Here is a 15,407-nt window from a genome sequence, read left to right on the forward strand (position 1 = left end):
ACGACATTTCATACACAGAAAAGAAAGAAAGAAAAAAGGAAGGAAGGAAAGAAAGAAAAGAGAGTTGTGTGCACATTGCTGTGATGACTATATATAAAAATATGTATGTGTGTGCAGAATTGGACATATTTGAGAAAAGAATTTTTGATTATTTAAGAATTATTAATATACAAAATTACATATTTCAGTAGAGAGAGTTGATATGAATGTGGAGTTATGCGACTGAACACTGTGTTATATTCCATTTCAGGTTTCGTTTGTGCAGTACAGTGATGAGGCAAAATCTGAATTTAAACTGAATACATTTGATGACAAAGCCCAGGCCCTGGGAGCTCTTCAAAATATTCAGTACAGAGGAGGAAACACAAGGACAGGTATGTATGGGCTGTAATTATATTTCTTTAAGATAAAATATTTTCAGAAACTGCATAATTATCCTATATTGCATGGCTGAAGAATTAGGTTTTTCTGTTGTGTTTTAGCTCTGTGACTGTTGCCCTTACGAAATAAAAGAATTCTTCTCTTGTGGATAGTATGAATGATTCCTTGTTTATTGTACACTTTGCAGGCAAAGCTCTAACATTTATCAAAGAAAAGGTTTTGACTTGGGAGAGTGGCATGAGGCGAGGTGTTCCCAAGGTACTTGTTGTTGTGACAGATGGTCGGTCTCAGGATGAGGTGAGGAAAGCCGCAACGGTTATACAGCACTCTGGTAAGCAATTCACAGCACCTGGCTGTTTCATTTCTGTGTTGCTTCAATTATCTGGGAATCACTTACTCATCCTTTATGGACTTGGAAATGTATTCTGAGTATTTGGGAAAGCCTCAAAACTATTCAAAGATTTTGCGCTCTCTGAACCTAGACTTACATTTTCTTTCTTAAGCCCTGTCTCCAGGGAAGGATGTGGCTTCTCAAAGATTTCAACTAATTCCTCATGCATACCATTTCCAAGATGTGACATTTGGTAACTTCTTTCTCTTTTTGGTGTGTGGACCCCAGGGATCATTGGGAAGTGTACTCCATACTAGTGCTTATGCTTTAATGGGCCTGGTTTGCTGAGGTTTATGTTTTATCTGGTATAAACCAGTGGATCTCCAGTTAAAGTAACAGTTTTTGAAGGAGCTGGGTCTGAATGGACTCCTTTATTGCCTTTTGAGCTAAGAAGCACTGCACTTCCTCATAAGATTTTATGATTGTGGCTTATGTGAGTGTAGTAATCTGTTCCTGTCCCAGCATTCAGCATTTTGTGTTTCAGTGCATGAACCACCTAGTTCTGATCTCTAAGCAAGTAGATGTTGTACTTCCTTATGGGAATCACATGCATGTAAACCAAAAAGCAGTCATCTTCTCTGTCTCTGTAATCTGAAAGAATTAGCTCTGTCTGGATAGTTCCTCAGTCTCCCTGGACAGTATGTTTCAGTGCTTAATTACTGTGCTAGTAGGAGACCTTTGTCTTGCATTTCACCTAAGTCTTTCTTCATGCTAGTGAGATTGTTGTCTTCATTTACCTAGTTACCCAGGAAAGAAGTTGATCACTGTCTGCTGTGATGGGCCTTCGTATTCGAAATCTGTTGTCACCTCCTCTTTCTGTCTTCTCTTTTCTAGACTAAGCAAACCTATTTTCTTCAATCTCATGTTGATCATGTTTTCAAAACATCTTACCATTTTTAGTTTCCTCTCTACTTGCTTTGTTTTCTACACATATCAAAGCATGCTTAAAGCTGGACAGAGAATTTCAGCCAAAATTTCACCAGAACTGGCTACAGGGGAATAATTACGTTCTTAAAAAAAACGAACCAACCAAACAACAACTTTTATCACTTGAAATAAATGTGAATTCTGGTTTCAGCCTCCAACTGGCATTTCCAATGTCTGTGCAGTTTCTCTTCAATGAAATTTACATCTGGTGGTATGACTGACTTCTAGGGTCTGGTTCTTCTCATTTGACTTAAGACATCTGACAACTAAATGTCTAGTCTAAGGTCATCGTGTAGGGCCTTTTTATGACTGGTGAAGAGAGCAACATATAGGCATCTATAGACAATGACTTTTCCTATCCTGAAGTCAGCATGTTAGGGAGATAAGATGAATTGCTTTCTGAATCTGCCCATGTCAATCTGGTGATTATAGAGAAAAACTAGACAACTTAATTTGGAAAGTAGAAACTGGTGAGGTGAGTACTACTCTGAGAAAGAGAAATAAAGAGGCATGAGATGCAAGAGATGGAAACAGACAACTGGATAACTAATGATCTGTACAAGTTTTGGCCACAGAACAGATTTAAGATACTGTAGAGTTGAGAGAATTGTACATTTTGTATTAAAGAGTGAGGGAACTATGTAGCCAAGGCTGCATGAGATTGGATAATACCCCAAAAAGCAATGAAAGAGGAGAAAGTTTTGAAAGAAAAATGCAAAAACCAGTCTGAAACCTTCTGAGCTTTGACAGGATGAAAAGAGATCCTGAATGTGTAGATCATAGGTAGATCCTCACAAGTCAATGGTTTGTGCAATATTGACAGGAAAAATGTTAATATGTGTTTACTACGTTTTAAATAACAAGTGTTATTTTTACAGGCTTCAGTGTCTTTGTGGTTGGTGTGGCTGATGTAGATTACAATGAACTGGCCAAGATTGCCAGCAAGCCCAGTGAGCGTCATGTATTTATTGTTGATGACTTTGATGCCTTTGAAAAGATTCAAGACAACCTCGTCACCTTTGTGTGTGAGACAGCTACCTCAAGTGAGTAAAAGACATCGGTTTCCCTTTTCCCAAATTAATATGTTTGCTTATATACTGCTACAAGTGAGTGGTGGGCTGACCTTGGCTGGATGCTGGGTGCCCACCAAAGCTGCTCTATCACTTGTCTTCTCAGCTGAACAGGGAAGAGAAAATAAAACGAAAGGCTCATGGATTGAGATAAAGGCAGGGAGAAATCACTGAGCAGTTACTGTCACAGGCAAAAAAGACTCAATGTGGGGAAAAAAATAACTTATTATCAATGAAATCAGAGTAGGATAAGGAGAAATAAAATCAAGTATTAAAAACCTTCCCCCTGCCCCTCCCTTCTTCCTGGGGTTAGCTTTACTCCCAGTTTTCTCTATCTCCTCACCCTGGGCACCACAGGGGTACAGAGAATGCGGGCTGTGGTCAGTTCATCACGTATTGTCTCTGCTGCTCCTTCCTCCCCAGGGGCAGTAGTCTTCAAACTCTTCCTCTGCTCCAGTGGTAGACAGTCCTCCACGAACTTCTCAACATGGGTCCTTCCAATGGGCTTCAGTTCTTCATGAACTGCTCCAGTGTGGGTCACAGAATCACCTTGTTAGGGTTGGAAGGGACCTCTGGATATCATCCAGTCCAATGCCCCTGCCAAGGCAGGGTCACCTGGAGCAGGTTACACAGGAACATATCCACATGGGTTTTGAATGTCTCCAGAGAGGGAGACTCCACAACCTCCCTGGGCAGCCTGTTCCAGTGCTCTGCCACCCTCAACATAAATAAGTTCTTCCTCATATTGAGGCAAAGCTTCTTGTGTTTTAGTTTATGGCCTTTGCTCCTTTCTCTGTTGCTAGGCACTTCTAAAAAGAGTCTGGCACCATCCTCTTGACACCCACCTTTGAGATATTTATATGTGTTAATGAGATCACCTCTCAGTCTTCTCTAGACTAAACAGGCTCATCTTTCTCAGTCTCTCCTCATAAGAGAACTCCTCCAGACCCCTCATCTTCATGCTCTGCTGCTGGAACCCTTCCAGTAACTCCTAGTCTTTCTTGTAATGAGGAGCCCAGAACTGGACATGGCACTCCAGATGTGGCCTCACTAGGGCCAAGAAGAGGGGCAGGATCACTTGCGTTGACCTGCTGGCCACTCTTCCTGATGCACACCCGGATATTATTGGCCTCCCTGGCTGCAAGGGCACTGCCGGCTCATAGTCAACCTGTTACCCACCAAAGCCCCCATGTCATTCTCAGCAGAACTGCTTTCTAGTAGGTCAGCCCTCAGGCTGGACTTGGGGTAATTCCTCTCCACGTGCAGGACCCTACACTTGCCCTTGTTGAACCTCATTAGGTCCCTTCCACATGGTGCAATCCTTCAGGCACAGCCTACTCCATTTTGGGTCTCTCATGGGGTCACAAGTTCCACCAGCAAACCTGTTCTGGCGTGGGCTCCTCTCTTCACGGGTCCTGCCGGGAGCCTGCTCCCGTATGGGCTTCCCACAGCATCACAGCCCCCTTCAGACATTCACCTGCTCTTCCACAGGGTCCTCCAGGGGCTGCAGGTGGATATCTGCTTCTCTGTGGACTTCCACAGACTGCAGGATCACAGCCTGCCTCACCATAATCTTCACCACAGTTAAGACCAGTGGAATCTCTGCTCTGGTGCCTGCAGGTTGTTGTGTCATTCCAACACACACAATCTTCAACCCCAGCCACCTCCCCCTGTTAAATCTGTTATCCCCCAGTCACTACCACTGTTGCTGATGGGCTCAGCCTGGGCCAGTGATGGCTCCGTCTTGGAACCAGATGGAACTGACTCCGTTGGGCATAAGGGAAGCTTCTGGCAGCTTCTCACAGAAATCACCCTTGTAGCTCCCACATTACCAAAACCTTGCCATGCAAACCCAATACAAGTTGCCATCTTATTTAAGGTACATCAGAAGACATGTTCATATTAAAAAGTTAGATTTCATAATAACTGGACATAGTTTAAGGGAGCAAGTTAATTTTTAAAATTTTGGAGTGAGTATTGTATTTTATGTAATCTCATCTTGCATTTCAAAAGTACTAGTATAACAAGGAAAGAGTAACAGTCACTGACAACATTAAGAAGTAGAATGATGCCTAATGTGAACCACAGGGCACAACAGGTCTCTTATTTACCACTGGAATAGGGGTGCTAAGATGTACAGCTATAGTGTGTGATGCTGTTTTAAAATTATCTAAATAAAGCTCAGTTGTTTACTCAAGTGAAATCCTTCTATGGCAAAAATAAGAAATTCTCAGGCCTGTCACGTGGAACTGCTTGTTCCCTAACTGCCTCATCTGCTGGCTTCTTCGGAGCCACATAAATATGCAGTTATTTCTTGTGAATCTGACAGCTATTATGCAGCTTGACTCATGCCTTAAATATTCATGGAAAGACTGTGTCATTGTCCTCCTTTCTTCTTATGAATTATACTCTTGAAATATTTGGGGTTAATTTGTTATTCCATACAATTTGTCACAGTAGAAATACCCTACTAAAAGTGATGAGTAAAGATTTTGACATTACATCTACCACAGCTCAGGGCACAGTATGAAAAATGTAACAAAAATTGTCTCATAATTAATAATAGCACAGACATCTTGGTAATAAAATTTTCTGAAGTATACATATGTTCATATCCTGTTAGGCTTAGTAGTTTTGAATTATATGTTGTTTCATGTCTTTCAGCTTGTCCCCTTATTTACTTGGAGGGATACACTTCACCTGGTAAGTAAGTCTCTAATATTTTGGCATAGGTCCATTTGTGTCTTTTACAGCTCTACAGTGTTTCTGTTTTTTATTTTCTCTCTGGACTTAAAGGTTTCAAGATGCTGGAATCATACAATCTAACAGAGAAGCATTTTGCTTCTGTACAAGGAGTTTCACTGGAATCAGGCTCTTTCCCAAGCTATGTAGCATATAGACTCCACAAAAATGCCTTTGTCAGCCAGCCAATACGGTAAGTAAACCTAAAGACTTGTATTTAGGGTGACCAGATGATGAAGGATTAACAGATTGTATAGATAGCATTTGTGTTTTATGGAAGATGCTTTAATTTAATGTTCTTTTTACTGAGCTTCAAGAAATATACTCCAAAGAACATCTATCATTGTTTTCATTAAATGCTAATCTATTTCTTCCATTGCAATCACAGTTCACTATTAATCTAGTTGCTTATTTTTCTTTGAGATTATGCTTATTAAGCATTCAAATTGCATATAATCCACAGTTTATACTTAGGCAGTTGAGCAACAGCCTCCTTAGTACAATGAATTCCATGTTGCTGGACAGAAATGGTTTCAATATGGAGGGATTAGCATCACTGTTTTCAGAAGCATCATTCTTACTACAGTAGGCAGCACATTGATGCCATTGACCTAGGCTAGTTTCTCCTCTACTTGGCTTGCCTTATTTGGCAAATGGAGCAGAGTTTTCAAGGGCCTGTGGTCTTAGAGCTTGGTTAGGGATGGGTAATAGATGATCATTCTTGCCAACATTTTTTCCCAAAGGAAAACAAGACTTAGTTAGCAGTTAGTTTTACGAAAAGTGGAACAGTACCTTTCTCCCTCTTCTTTTTTTTTTTTTTTTCACATTTTTACATTTGTTTCTCTCTCATCTATTTAAGTAAATTTCAGAAAAGTTTATTCTGGTTCAGAGGAGATGCCTAAAAATAGCCCATTGTTGCTAAAAAATTTAAGGAAATTTAGTTTTCTTTTCATAGAAGCCTTTGAAATCTTCTGCAGTCCTGCCAGACTGGGTAAAGATCAGATCACAAACACAGAAGCTAAGGTTTATGAAGAAATAATTTCTTTTTGCCAGACTTCTGAGATCACAGCTTTAAAAGTGGAGGACCTGAGGATTTTTAAGTTCATTGGCATGCCATTAATACCTGTGGGGATGATAGTTCTCTGACAGCCCAGCTTTTTCCAGTCTAGGGAAATACAGATAATCCCAGTTTTGCAACTCTCCTGCATTGATAGATATTGCATTTACTAGGATAAATTGATGAAAAGACAATAAAAAGATAGGCTTCCTATTTATTTCAATTTTTTAGAAATGTTGTGGTACGTAGTCTAATGTCTGCTAAAGAGGTGGAATAGACTTGCCAGAGTATTCTGGGCACTTATTTTTCATGAGAATCCAAAAAATAAAACTCTAGACTGAGTCAGCAAAGCAATAAACACATACTGATCCTAGTGGCATAGTTGTTTCCATATCTGAAGTAACTTGTTATCCAAGTTATAAATTGTGTTGCTATATCTACTTTCATATTTGCATTCCTGCACTGTGCTGTGTGATGTTGTTGAATAAGTGGTATGGTTTTTATTGCAGTGTTCATAATTGTATGGGTTCATAAGCTTTTTCTAACATACAAAGCAGCTCCTCTCTTCATTTTAAGATTTTTATGTTTATGTTCATGTGACTAAATCTCTTTCTGAGCTCCATTATAATGGTTAAGGAGAAGCAGTAGTTATCTTCTTTCTTACAGTTCCCTTCCTGCATTCCCTCCTTTCCTGTACAGAAAGTTCTGAAAGCTGTTTCATGCATGTATTTATTTACTGTTGGCTCTCTGCTTTTTTAATGTCTAACAGTCCAAATATCACAGATTTAAACCTGAGCCACCAAAGAATAAGCTGGAGCCCAAATGCATCACCAGTTGCAGAGAAGACATTAAATATCTCTGTCACTGTATCTGTGCCTGAAGGGCAGCAATAGTTAAATGCTGTTGCCTGACTGAAGCAGGCCAGATGAAAAAAACGAGTAAAGCTGCGGTCCTTTTTTTCTGTACTTATCATCAAGGAATTTAAAACATGTGTAGTTAGTATAGAATTTTGCCACAAGAATACATACCCAAGAGTTCTTGGTCATATTCTGGCATCCTCTCTAACCATGGTGCTGGGACCAATTGAAGACAGGCTGTGAATTCATCTTAACAAATCGCAGTGTTTTTATATCACAATGGTGTTTTCTATTTGAGAGAGTGGTTAAAATGCTCTGTTCCACTAAACGCTGTCGTTTTCCTGTTGCTCTTGTGTCTTTTCTTTGAAAGAGCAAATGATGAAGATCTTATTTTACTCGTGTGTTTCCACGTGAAAAAATGTCTTTATATTGTCTTAACAGGGAGATTCACCCGGAGGGATTGCCGCAGGCGTACACTATTATTCTGTTATTCCGTCTTCTGCCTGAATCCCCCAATGAGCCTTTTGCAATTTGGCAGATTACAGACAGAGATTACAAACCACAAGTTGGAGTTGTGCTTGATCGTAAGGATGGTTATACTTATTGCATAGAGAAGTTACATGTTATGTTACTGTGCATGTGTTCTCCCCAAATATTTCCAAATCCAAAGCATTTTTACATGATAAAAGGATTATACATTTTTTGTTTCAAGAGATTTCTTTTAAACTTTGTACATCTATAGTTCAACTAAAAATAATTCATCTAAACTACATTTCAACTTTGGTATTAACTCTAAAATCAAAGGAAATTACATCTATGTACTTACAGGTCATTAAGACCATCTATGATTTGTGTTTACCCAAAAAAGGGGTAAAGTAGATTTTATCTATAAGTGTATCTTTGGATGGTGGTTTCAGTAGTATATATGAAATGAAATATGTTATTTTTATTTATTGCAGCTGCCAGCAAAGTGCTGTCATTCTTTAACAAGGATACAAGGGGAGAAGTTCAAACTGTAACTTTTGATAATGATGACATAAAGAAAATCTTTTATGGAAGCTTCCATAAGGTAAATGATTGAAATTATGATGCTGCTTTCTGAAGTACTGTTCTTTTAAATAGAGGACAACCAAGCAGAAGTCACTGTCAAGTGATTGTATCTGGTTTTTGGATAGCACTGGAAGTTGACATAAGGACCTACAGATCATGTAAAACAAGATCTCTGAAGTTATAGGTCTTCTTTGAACCAATGTAAGAGATTTGTCAAGAATTTGTTAAGATTGTGTAAGTGGAGGGATATATCTGAAGAAGAAATTGTAGCCTGGTTCCATTCCAAATGGAAGAGGAAGAATAAAAGATAAACGGGAAGAAAAAAGGAAAGGAAGTTGTGGTGAGAAAAGATTTCGTGGGAGTGTAATAATTTGAAATCATTCAAAGAGGAAGATATAGCCAGAGAAAGCGAGTAGACAGGGAACCAGTGTTGGGAGATCAATAGCATATTGAACAAGATTCTTATGTTTAACAAACATAATACATTGTATCTATATATTTAGTAAGTATGAATGTGAATTGATTTTTTATTTTGCTTAAAAACACTGGGCCTAAAATATTCCAATGTCATGTTAAATGAGGAAGCAACAATAAGGAGAGAGAGCTCATAAAAGGTCTCTTTATGATTTAGAATGAAACTTACAGTTTTTGAATTGACAAAATGGCTAGTGAAATCTTTACATGTTGCTGCATCTGCCTTCTCTTGTCATAGTTTTGTGCTTGCTTTTCTAATTTTGTGCACCAAATTATGGCAATTTGATCTTGCCAGGCTTCCTTACTTCTAGTCATCAGGAAGTGTTTGACTCAGTATACCAATATACGTATACCTAAAAATATTTTTAAAATATTCTCCTGCTGTGTTAAATATGCATGTTTAGGGCAAGAAAGTAAGCTGCAATTGCAACATTTTTGGTTAGCTAAAATGCACATTCTCATGTTTCATTTATCTCCCTTCTATTTAGTTTAATTTTCATCTGATGACTAAATATGGATTGAGTATAGCATTTGTTTTCTTTATGATACCCTCTTCTGCATGACTAGTCACTACCAGCATTCCTTTGAGGATACTGATAAGGGGTTGCCTCTGTCAACTTCCACATACTGGAGGCCAAGCTGTCAACTGAGCTTTGCTAGACTGAAAGCCAGGAAAGATAACTAGTGCATAATGTTTTGTGACTTCATCTGTTTAAAACACAGGTGATTATGAAAATCACACAGTACTATAAAAGCTATTGATTTCCTCAGAATGTGACAGAGAATAACTTCCCAAACTGATCCTATATTATATCCAATTATTCTTGGTTTAGAATTTATTTAAGGCCTGATTATTTTTGTATATATGAGGAAATGTTTATGTCATTGATTCTGTAACTGATAGTTATGAGTAGCTTTGGATCATACCTACATTAAGCAGTCTTTATTTTGCCCTTCACTTTTTTTTTTTAATAGCTTAGTAGGACAACTGAATTTTAAGGAAATATATTAATCTACTGGAGTGAGAAAAACTGTCAGTAAAGGCTAGGATGTATCTTGTTTTGGTATGATGGTTGAGTCATCACCAAGAAGTACTGTTTAGACACAAAGCAGCATGTGCATGCCTTATTTTAGATATCACTGTGAGAGCTGACACTTCTTCAGGTCAGTGGTGTGGAGCTCTCCTCCTGCTGTACTGCCAGCAGTCTGTTTTAAATATCTGCTGCTAATGTATTGGATGTTTAGAATCACATTTTCCCATATAGTTTCTCTAAATGTGATAGAGCTGAGCAAGCTTCTCTGACAGCACTTACGGTGATGTTCTACTCATTTATCAGAGAAAATGGGGAAAAATCTGTGACAGCTGCTAGAAATTAGCAGTTATGTAAAATTGTTTATTACACTTGCTGGTGAAAAACAATTACAGGGAAAATAAAAATCAAAAATTTTGTATCATTTTGATAGTTAAATACAGTAAGACATTTTGAGAGAAAGTGATCCTAAGATGCCATACAATGAACACAAGTAGCAGTGATTTGAAAATTATCTTAAAGCTTTACAACTATGAATTCTTGCTTAAGAGATTATTTCTTAAGAAAAAATTTCTCAGTTACTTAATGCAATGTGTAATTCCCCTTCTTTTTTTCCCAGAAAGGAATTAAAAGTTCAGATTTTGATAATATTTAAAGTAGCTGTAAGAGCTTTGGTTTAGAGCTATATTTGCAATTTTTCACCATAAAACTAAGCTGACTTTTCTGGCATCTCTCCAGATGATTACTGAGTTTGCTATCTGAGTCAGATTGTTAGTGATGGCATCATGGGCTTCCCCAGCCCACCTGCTGGGAAAGCCTTATGTCTCAGCTGTGTTGATTAGCTCCTAATAATGGATAGCAGTAGTTTCAGATGGATGAAGGAAGGAAAGTAAGAGTACCTTTCTAAAGGTACTTTTGCAATTTCTCCTACCATCCAGTTTCAAAGAGATGACAAATCTTTACAATGCAAGGAGATGTTTTCCAAAATACTAAACATTTTTGTGGCTTTCATTTGATGACTTACTGGTTCATTCAGTGAAATTCACTTAACTACACCTAACTATAGGGAAATTTACTTTGGCATGCTTGAAAACTCTGCGTAGCATAGCTATGGTGAAAGCTGTTGAATCTGGCAAGTCCCATAGGAAAAATTCTGACTGCCTGAGACAGTCATTAAATTTATAACTGATGTTTTGGAGAGACAGACAACTTGTCCTTCTTATTCTTACCACACTATACTTCCTGTTAGCTTGCCATTTTGCAGTAGTTAGCAAGAGGAAATTTGATAATGAGTGTACATCTTTCTGCTGATATACATATGGGAAATTAGTTTGCTTGGCTCATTGATGTGATTCACTTAGCAGCAGATCAGAACACCATCAAACTTTATCTTATAAGGCATCCAGAGAGAAAAATTTAAAATTGTTTTCTTTCCTAAAATGTCATAAATGAAATAAATAGTCAGAACTAAGCAGAACAGATTCTTTATGTTGGTGTGTGAGAAACTGTTGAAAACAAAATGTATCGGGGTTGAATGCAGAGATGTTTTATTTACTGTAAACACCAGATGCCTGCTTTAATTAGATTTATTGCCTAGGCCATGAGATTTGGACTGGAATTCTGGTCTGGCAGTAAATCAGTGTTTAACTGACTGAGTCAATGACTCGGGAGAGCTCTCCTTTTTTTTGATTGTTGGGATTGCTTTTTTAGATAGATAGGTGATGCTCAGCAGTTATTCCTATTTGAACCTTTTCAAGCTGATCTCATTCAACATTCTGATATAGATTTACCTCTCCTAAGTTTTTTGCACTAATGAAAATACTATCTGTGTTTGCTATGCAATGTGTTTTATTTTATTTAAATTGTGACAAATACTTAACATTCCAGTAGAAGGACTTGCATATCAGGCACCTTTCAGAATTAGTAAATTGCATCTGTGATGAGTTTAAACTGGATGATGCAGTAATTAACCTGTAAAATTTCATCATGTAAGCAAATGACTGAGTATATAATGTACAAATTATAATGAATTTAAAGTTTTGGCAGGGCAGTTATTTTGTTTTATAGAAAGATTGGCATGTAATACCAAATTATACTTTGGACACAGAGTTATCTTTCAATTATTTTGTTTGTTTGTTTCTTTTAATTATTTGCTCAATGAACACTGTTGGGAATTTTAATTAAAAGGCCCACTTGTATACACAGCACTGAGATATAAAGCATAAGCACATAATTTTAAAAGACTTTTAGATAAGCTGTGCTGATGCCTTGAAGAAAAGTCTGCATGGGAAAATATTTAAAAGGGAAAAAAAAGTAAAAATTCTCAGGAGATTGTTCAGGTACTTGTTGACTCAGAACATTTAGGGGAATCTCTCAACTTTATGCCAATTTTTGAAGCAGTCATCAAATAGCAATATGCTTCTGTATGGTTATGTCCTGGGATAACAGAAGATTTAAAACATAAATACATACTTCAGGGATTCTTTACTCCTGCTCTTAATGTGCTGATACTTTAACAATTACATAGGTGTTATAATGATGTATATGAAATATATATACCAGATAAAGTATATAAAGCCCCTGAAAACTTCCTGTTGCCTGAATATGCTCTTTCAACAACTGTGTATTAAATGTGCTGAAATGGCCCTAGTTTCTTTCTTGGAGACTCCTAAATGTTTTCTACATTTTCACAGAAATGTAGAAAATTCACTCTCATAACATTTGTCATACATACCATAAATGTTTGGAAAGATAATCTTTGCTTAGGTTTTGTGTGTTCCTCTGTTTAAGGTTTACTATGTTTCCCCCAAGCACTTCATTCTCTTCTCCTGGTAAATGTACTCTCTCTTCATTACAATCATTCCTTTCTCCCTCCTAAGTGTCCTTTATTTCCAGTCATTAATCTCTTCCTCTTCCCTGTTTCCCCTTGTTTTGGCATATGTTTTTGTAACCAGATTTCTCTTGTGGAAATTTTCTCTTGCATCTTCCATTATTTTCCATTGTTCTGGGCAGGCTTCTCTGGTTGCTTCCTGTATCTCAATGCAGTTAATTCCTCTGGTTGAATCATCTGTGGAAGCTGAACTCTGTATCTTTGGGTCTGAAACAGTCTACTCTCTGAACTACAGAGTCTATTAGCCAGTGGGCAGTCCCAGGCTTACAAACGTCTTGTCTGGTCTCAGCCATCAGAAGAGAACAAGAAATGCTTATATTTACTTCCTCTCAAAAGTTCTTTTATTTTTTACTTTTATGCCATCTTAAAACAATTTTCAGGCAAGCTTTCTAAATAGGTAATAATAGTTCAATTAGTACATTAAATAATATTTCTTAGCTGCGCTTGTGTATTCATCTTGTTGACCTTCAACACATTCTGAAGAGGTTATTAATGTTATAGACTTTCCTTTTAAATTTAAATTCCTTGAGTTTGAATTTTTCTACCAGTTGGAAGTAAAGCAGGATTACTAGGAATCAAATTTAAAACAGTACTACCGAATCAGCGAAATACTATTAAAATGTTAAAGGAATTGTGCCCATGTGCCTTTTCTAAATATTACGTTAAACTTTTTTCAGGTCCATATTGTTGTAACTTCATCAAATGTTAAGATTTACATTGACTGCAGTGAAATACTGGAGAAACCAATTAAGGAGGCTGGCAATATCACAACTGATGGCTATGAAATACTTGGGAAACTTCTAAAAGGCGACCGAAGATCAGCAACAGTAAGCAATAAATATGAATCTGTTCATTATTGCAAGACCTTGAAATTTTCTGAGGAAAGAGGTTAGAGATTAGGGGTTGCTGGGAATCCAGTGTTGCACCCAAAGCTTTCACGTGTCTATACTGTCAAACCCAATGTACTTAACTGAGATGTTTGGTCTTTATATCTTCTCATTCTAGCAGAGTTGCAAGAACAAAATTCTAATAGCTGAAAGTTGCACTCAGGTAAATTCAAACAAGAGCAGGAATGTTTTTCTTTTAATAAGGAGAGCAGATGAGTGCTTTTACTCTGGATTTTCTATCATTAGAAATAAATGGAGGAATAATTTTTAATGATAATGTGAATAGATTTCATACTTAACAACATACTTAATGATCTTTCAAGAGTATTACTTTCTTTTACAGTTAGAAATCCAGAACTTTGACATTGTTTGCAGTCCAGTTTGGACTAGCAGAGACAGATGTTGTGATCTCCCGTCTATGGTAAGTATAAATGGACCAGAGGCTATCCAGAAAAATGTTAATACTATATTTAATAATATTAATATTAGGCTGGTATTAAACCTTGTACTTCTAAATCACAGTTATCAGAGCAGCCAGTCAACAACACCTCATTTCAGAGTTTTGTGTTTGAGGCAGTAAGGTTGTAATGCTAGAATTGAGCCCCTTAGAAATGGTGCAAAAAATGTCTGTTATATGTGTTTCAGTGATGTTTCAAATTCTAGGTATTATAAATGGGGAATATATTTATTTATTTATTTAATCTGTTCTTAGATTAGCATTCAAAAAGTACCTATTCTTTGTCAGGGCAAGCTGATTGTAAAATGCATATAAACACTGGAACAATATTTTGCTTGTGCCTCTATTGTTAATGCCTTGCAAAGTTCACAGAGAAAATTTTCTAAAAATATAAAAGATCCTGTAGAAATATTTGGAAACCACAGTTTAGCTGTGAATTTTACTTGAAAACTGGATAATAGAGAATCTTCCTGCTATTGTTTCAGACAAGCATGCTGCCATTGAGTTCTTTAAAAGGACAGTAATAAGTTGTGATTGAATTTTCAGAGAGATGAAGCAAAATGCCCAGCTCTTCCAAATGCTTGTACCTGTACTCAAGACAGTGTGGGACCTCCAGGACCTCCTGGACCAGCTGTAAGTTACTGGCTGTAACTATTCATAACAGACAAATTTTCTGTTTCTTAAATTTTTGGAAGTCGTTTTGTGTTGGTGTGTAGTTTTGTGAAACAAATGTCAGTCAGAGGCATAGTTTCTATCAGCATGTCCATAACATCGTGGTAATCCATCCCCTTTTCATCAGCTCCTACCACATCTACTTGTTTGTATGATCTTTTCCAGTATTTCCAGTGTGATCACTGAGAATAGCTCCTCATTGTTTGATAGGCTGAAAGGCTCTGGCCTAGTCTCTTGCACATCATGTACAAGATATTTTTAATGGACTGTAAAAATATTTTTCCTAAATACAGAGTCAAGATTTCACTCCAAGAAAAGATTTTTCACTCTGTCAGGGAAATAAATTACTTTATTTTTTATGTGGAGGGAGAGTAATTTATGGAATGGACATACTCCTACAGATTGCTTTGAGTAGTAGGGAGTTATACTCAGCCCAGTAGTTGTATTTTGAAGCTATCAAAAATGCTGCATGAGAAATCTAAAGTCCAGTTAAGTTGTCTGGTAATCTACTAGAGAGGTAT

The 15,407-nt window shown here is 37.2% G+C and overlaps 1 protein-coding gene across 6 annotated transcripts in view; it reads left to right on the forward strand.

The window, feature by feature from the left end:
- Positions 1-15,407, forward strand: part of COL12A1 (collagen type XII alpha 1 chain) — a 101,254-nt gene that overhangs the window by 66,625 nt on the left and 19,222 nt on the right. For all 6 annotated transcript variants that reach the window (XM_039568520.1, XM_039568522.1, XM_039568524.1 and 3 more), the window contains 10 exons: positions 251-374; positions 569-712; positions 2,578-2,742; positions 5,434-5,472; positions 5,566-5,704; positions 7,867-8,009; positions 8,385-8,494; positions 13,548-13,697; positions 14,101-14,178; positions 14,761-14,847. In XM_039568520.1, the coding sequence (XP_039424454.1) occupies positions 251-374; positions 569-712; positions 2,578-2,742; positions 5,434-5,472; positions 5,566-5,704; positions 7,867-8,009; positions 8,385-8,494; positions 13,548-13,697; positions 14,101-14,178; positions 14,761-14,847 (1,179 nt within the window). The remainder of the gene's footprint in view (positions 1-250; positions 375-568; positions 713-2,577; positions 2,743-5,433; positions 5,473-5,565; positions 5,705-7,866; positions 8,010-8,384; positions 8,495-13,547; positions 13,698-14,100; positions 14,179-14,760; positions 14,848-15,407) is intronic.

The sequence above is a fragment of the Corvus cornix genome, chromosome 3 (genome assembly GCF_000738735.6).
Source record: "Corvus cornix cornix isolate S_Up_H32 chromosome 3, ASM73873v5, whole genome shotgun sequence".
Lineage (NCBI taxonomy): Eukaryota > Metazoa > Chordata > Aves > Passeriformes > Corvidae > Corvus > Corvus cornix.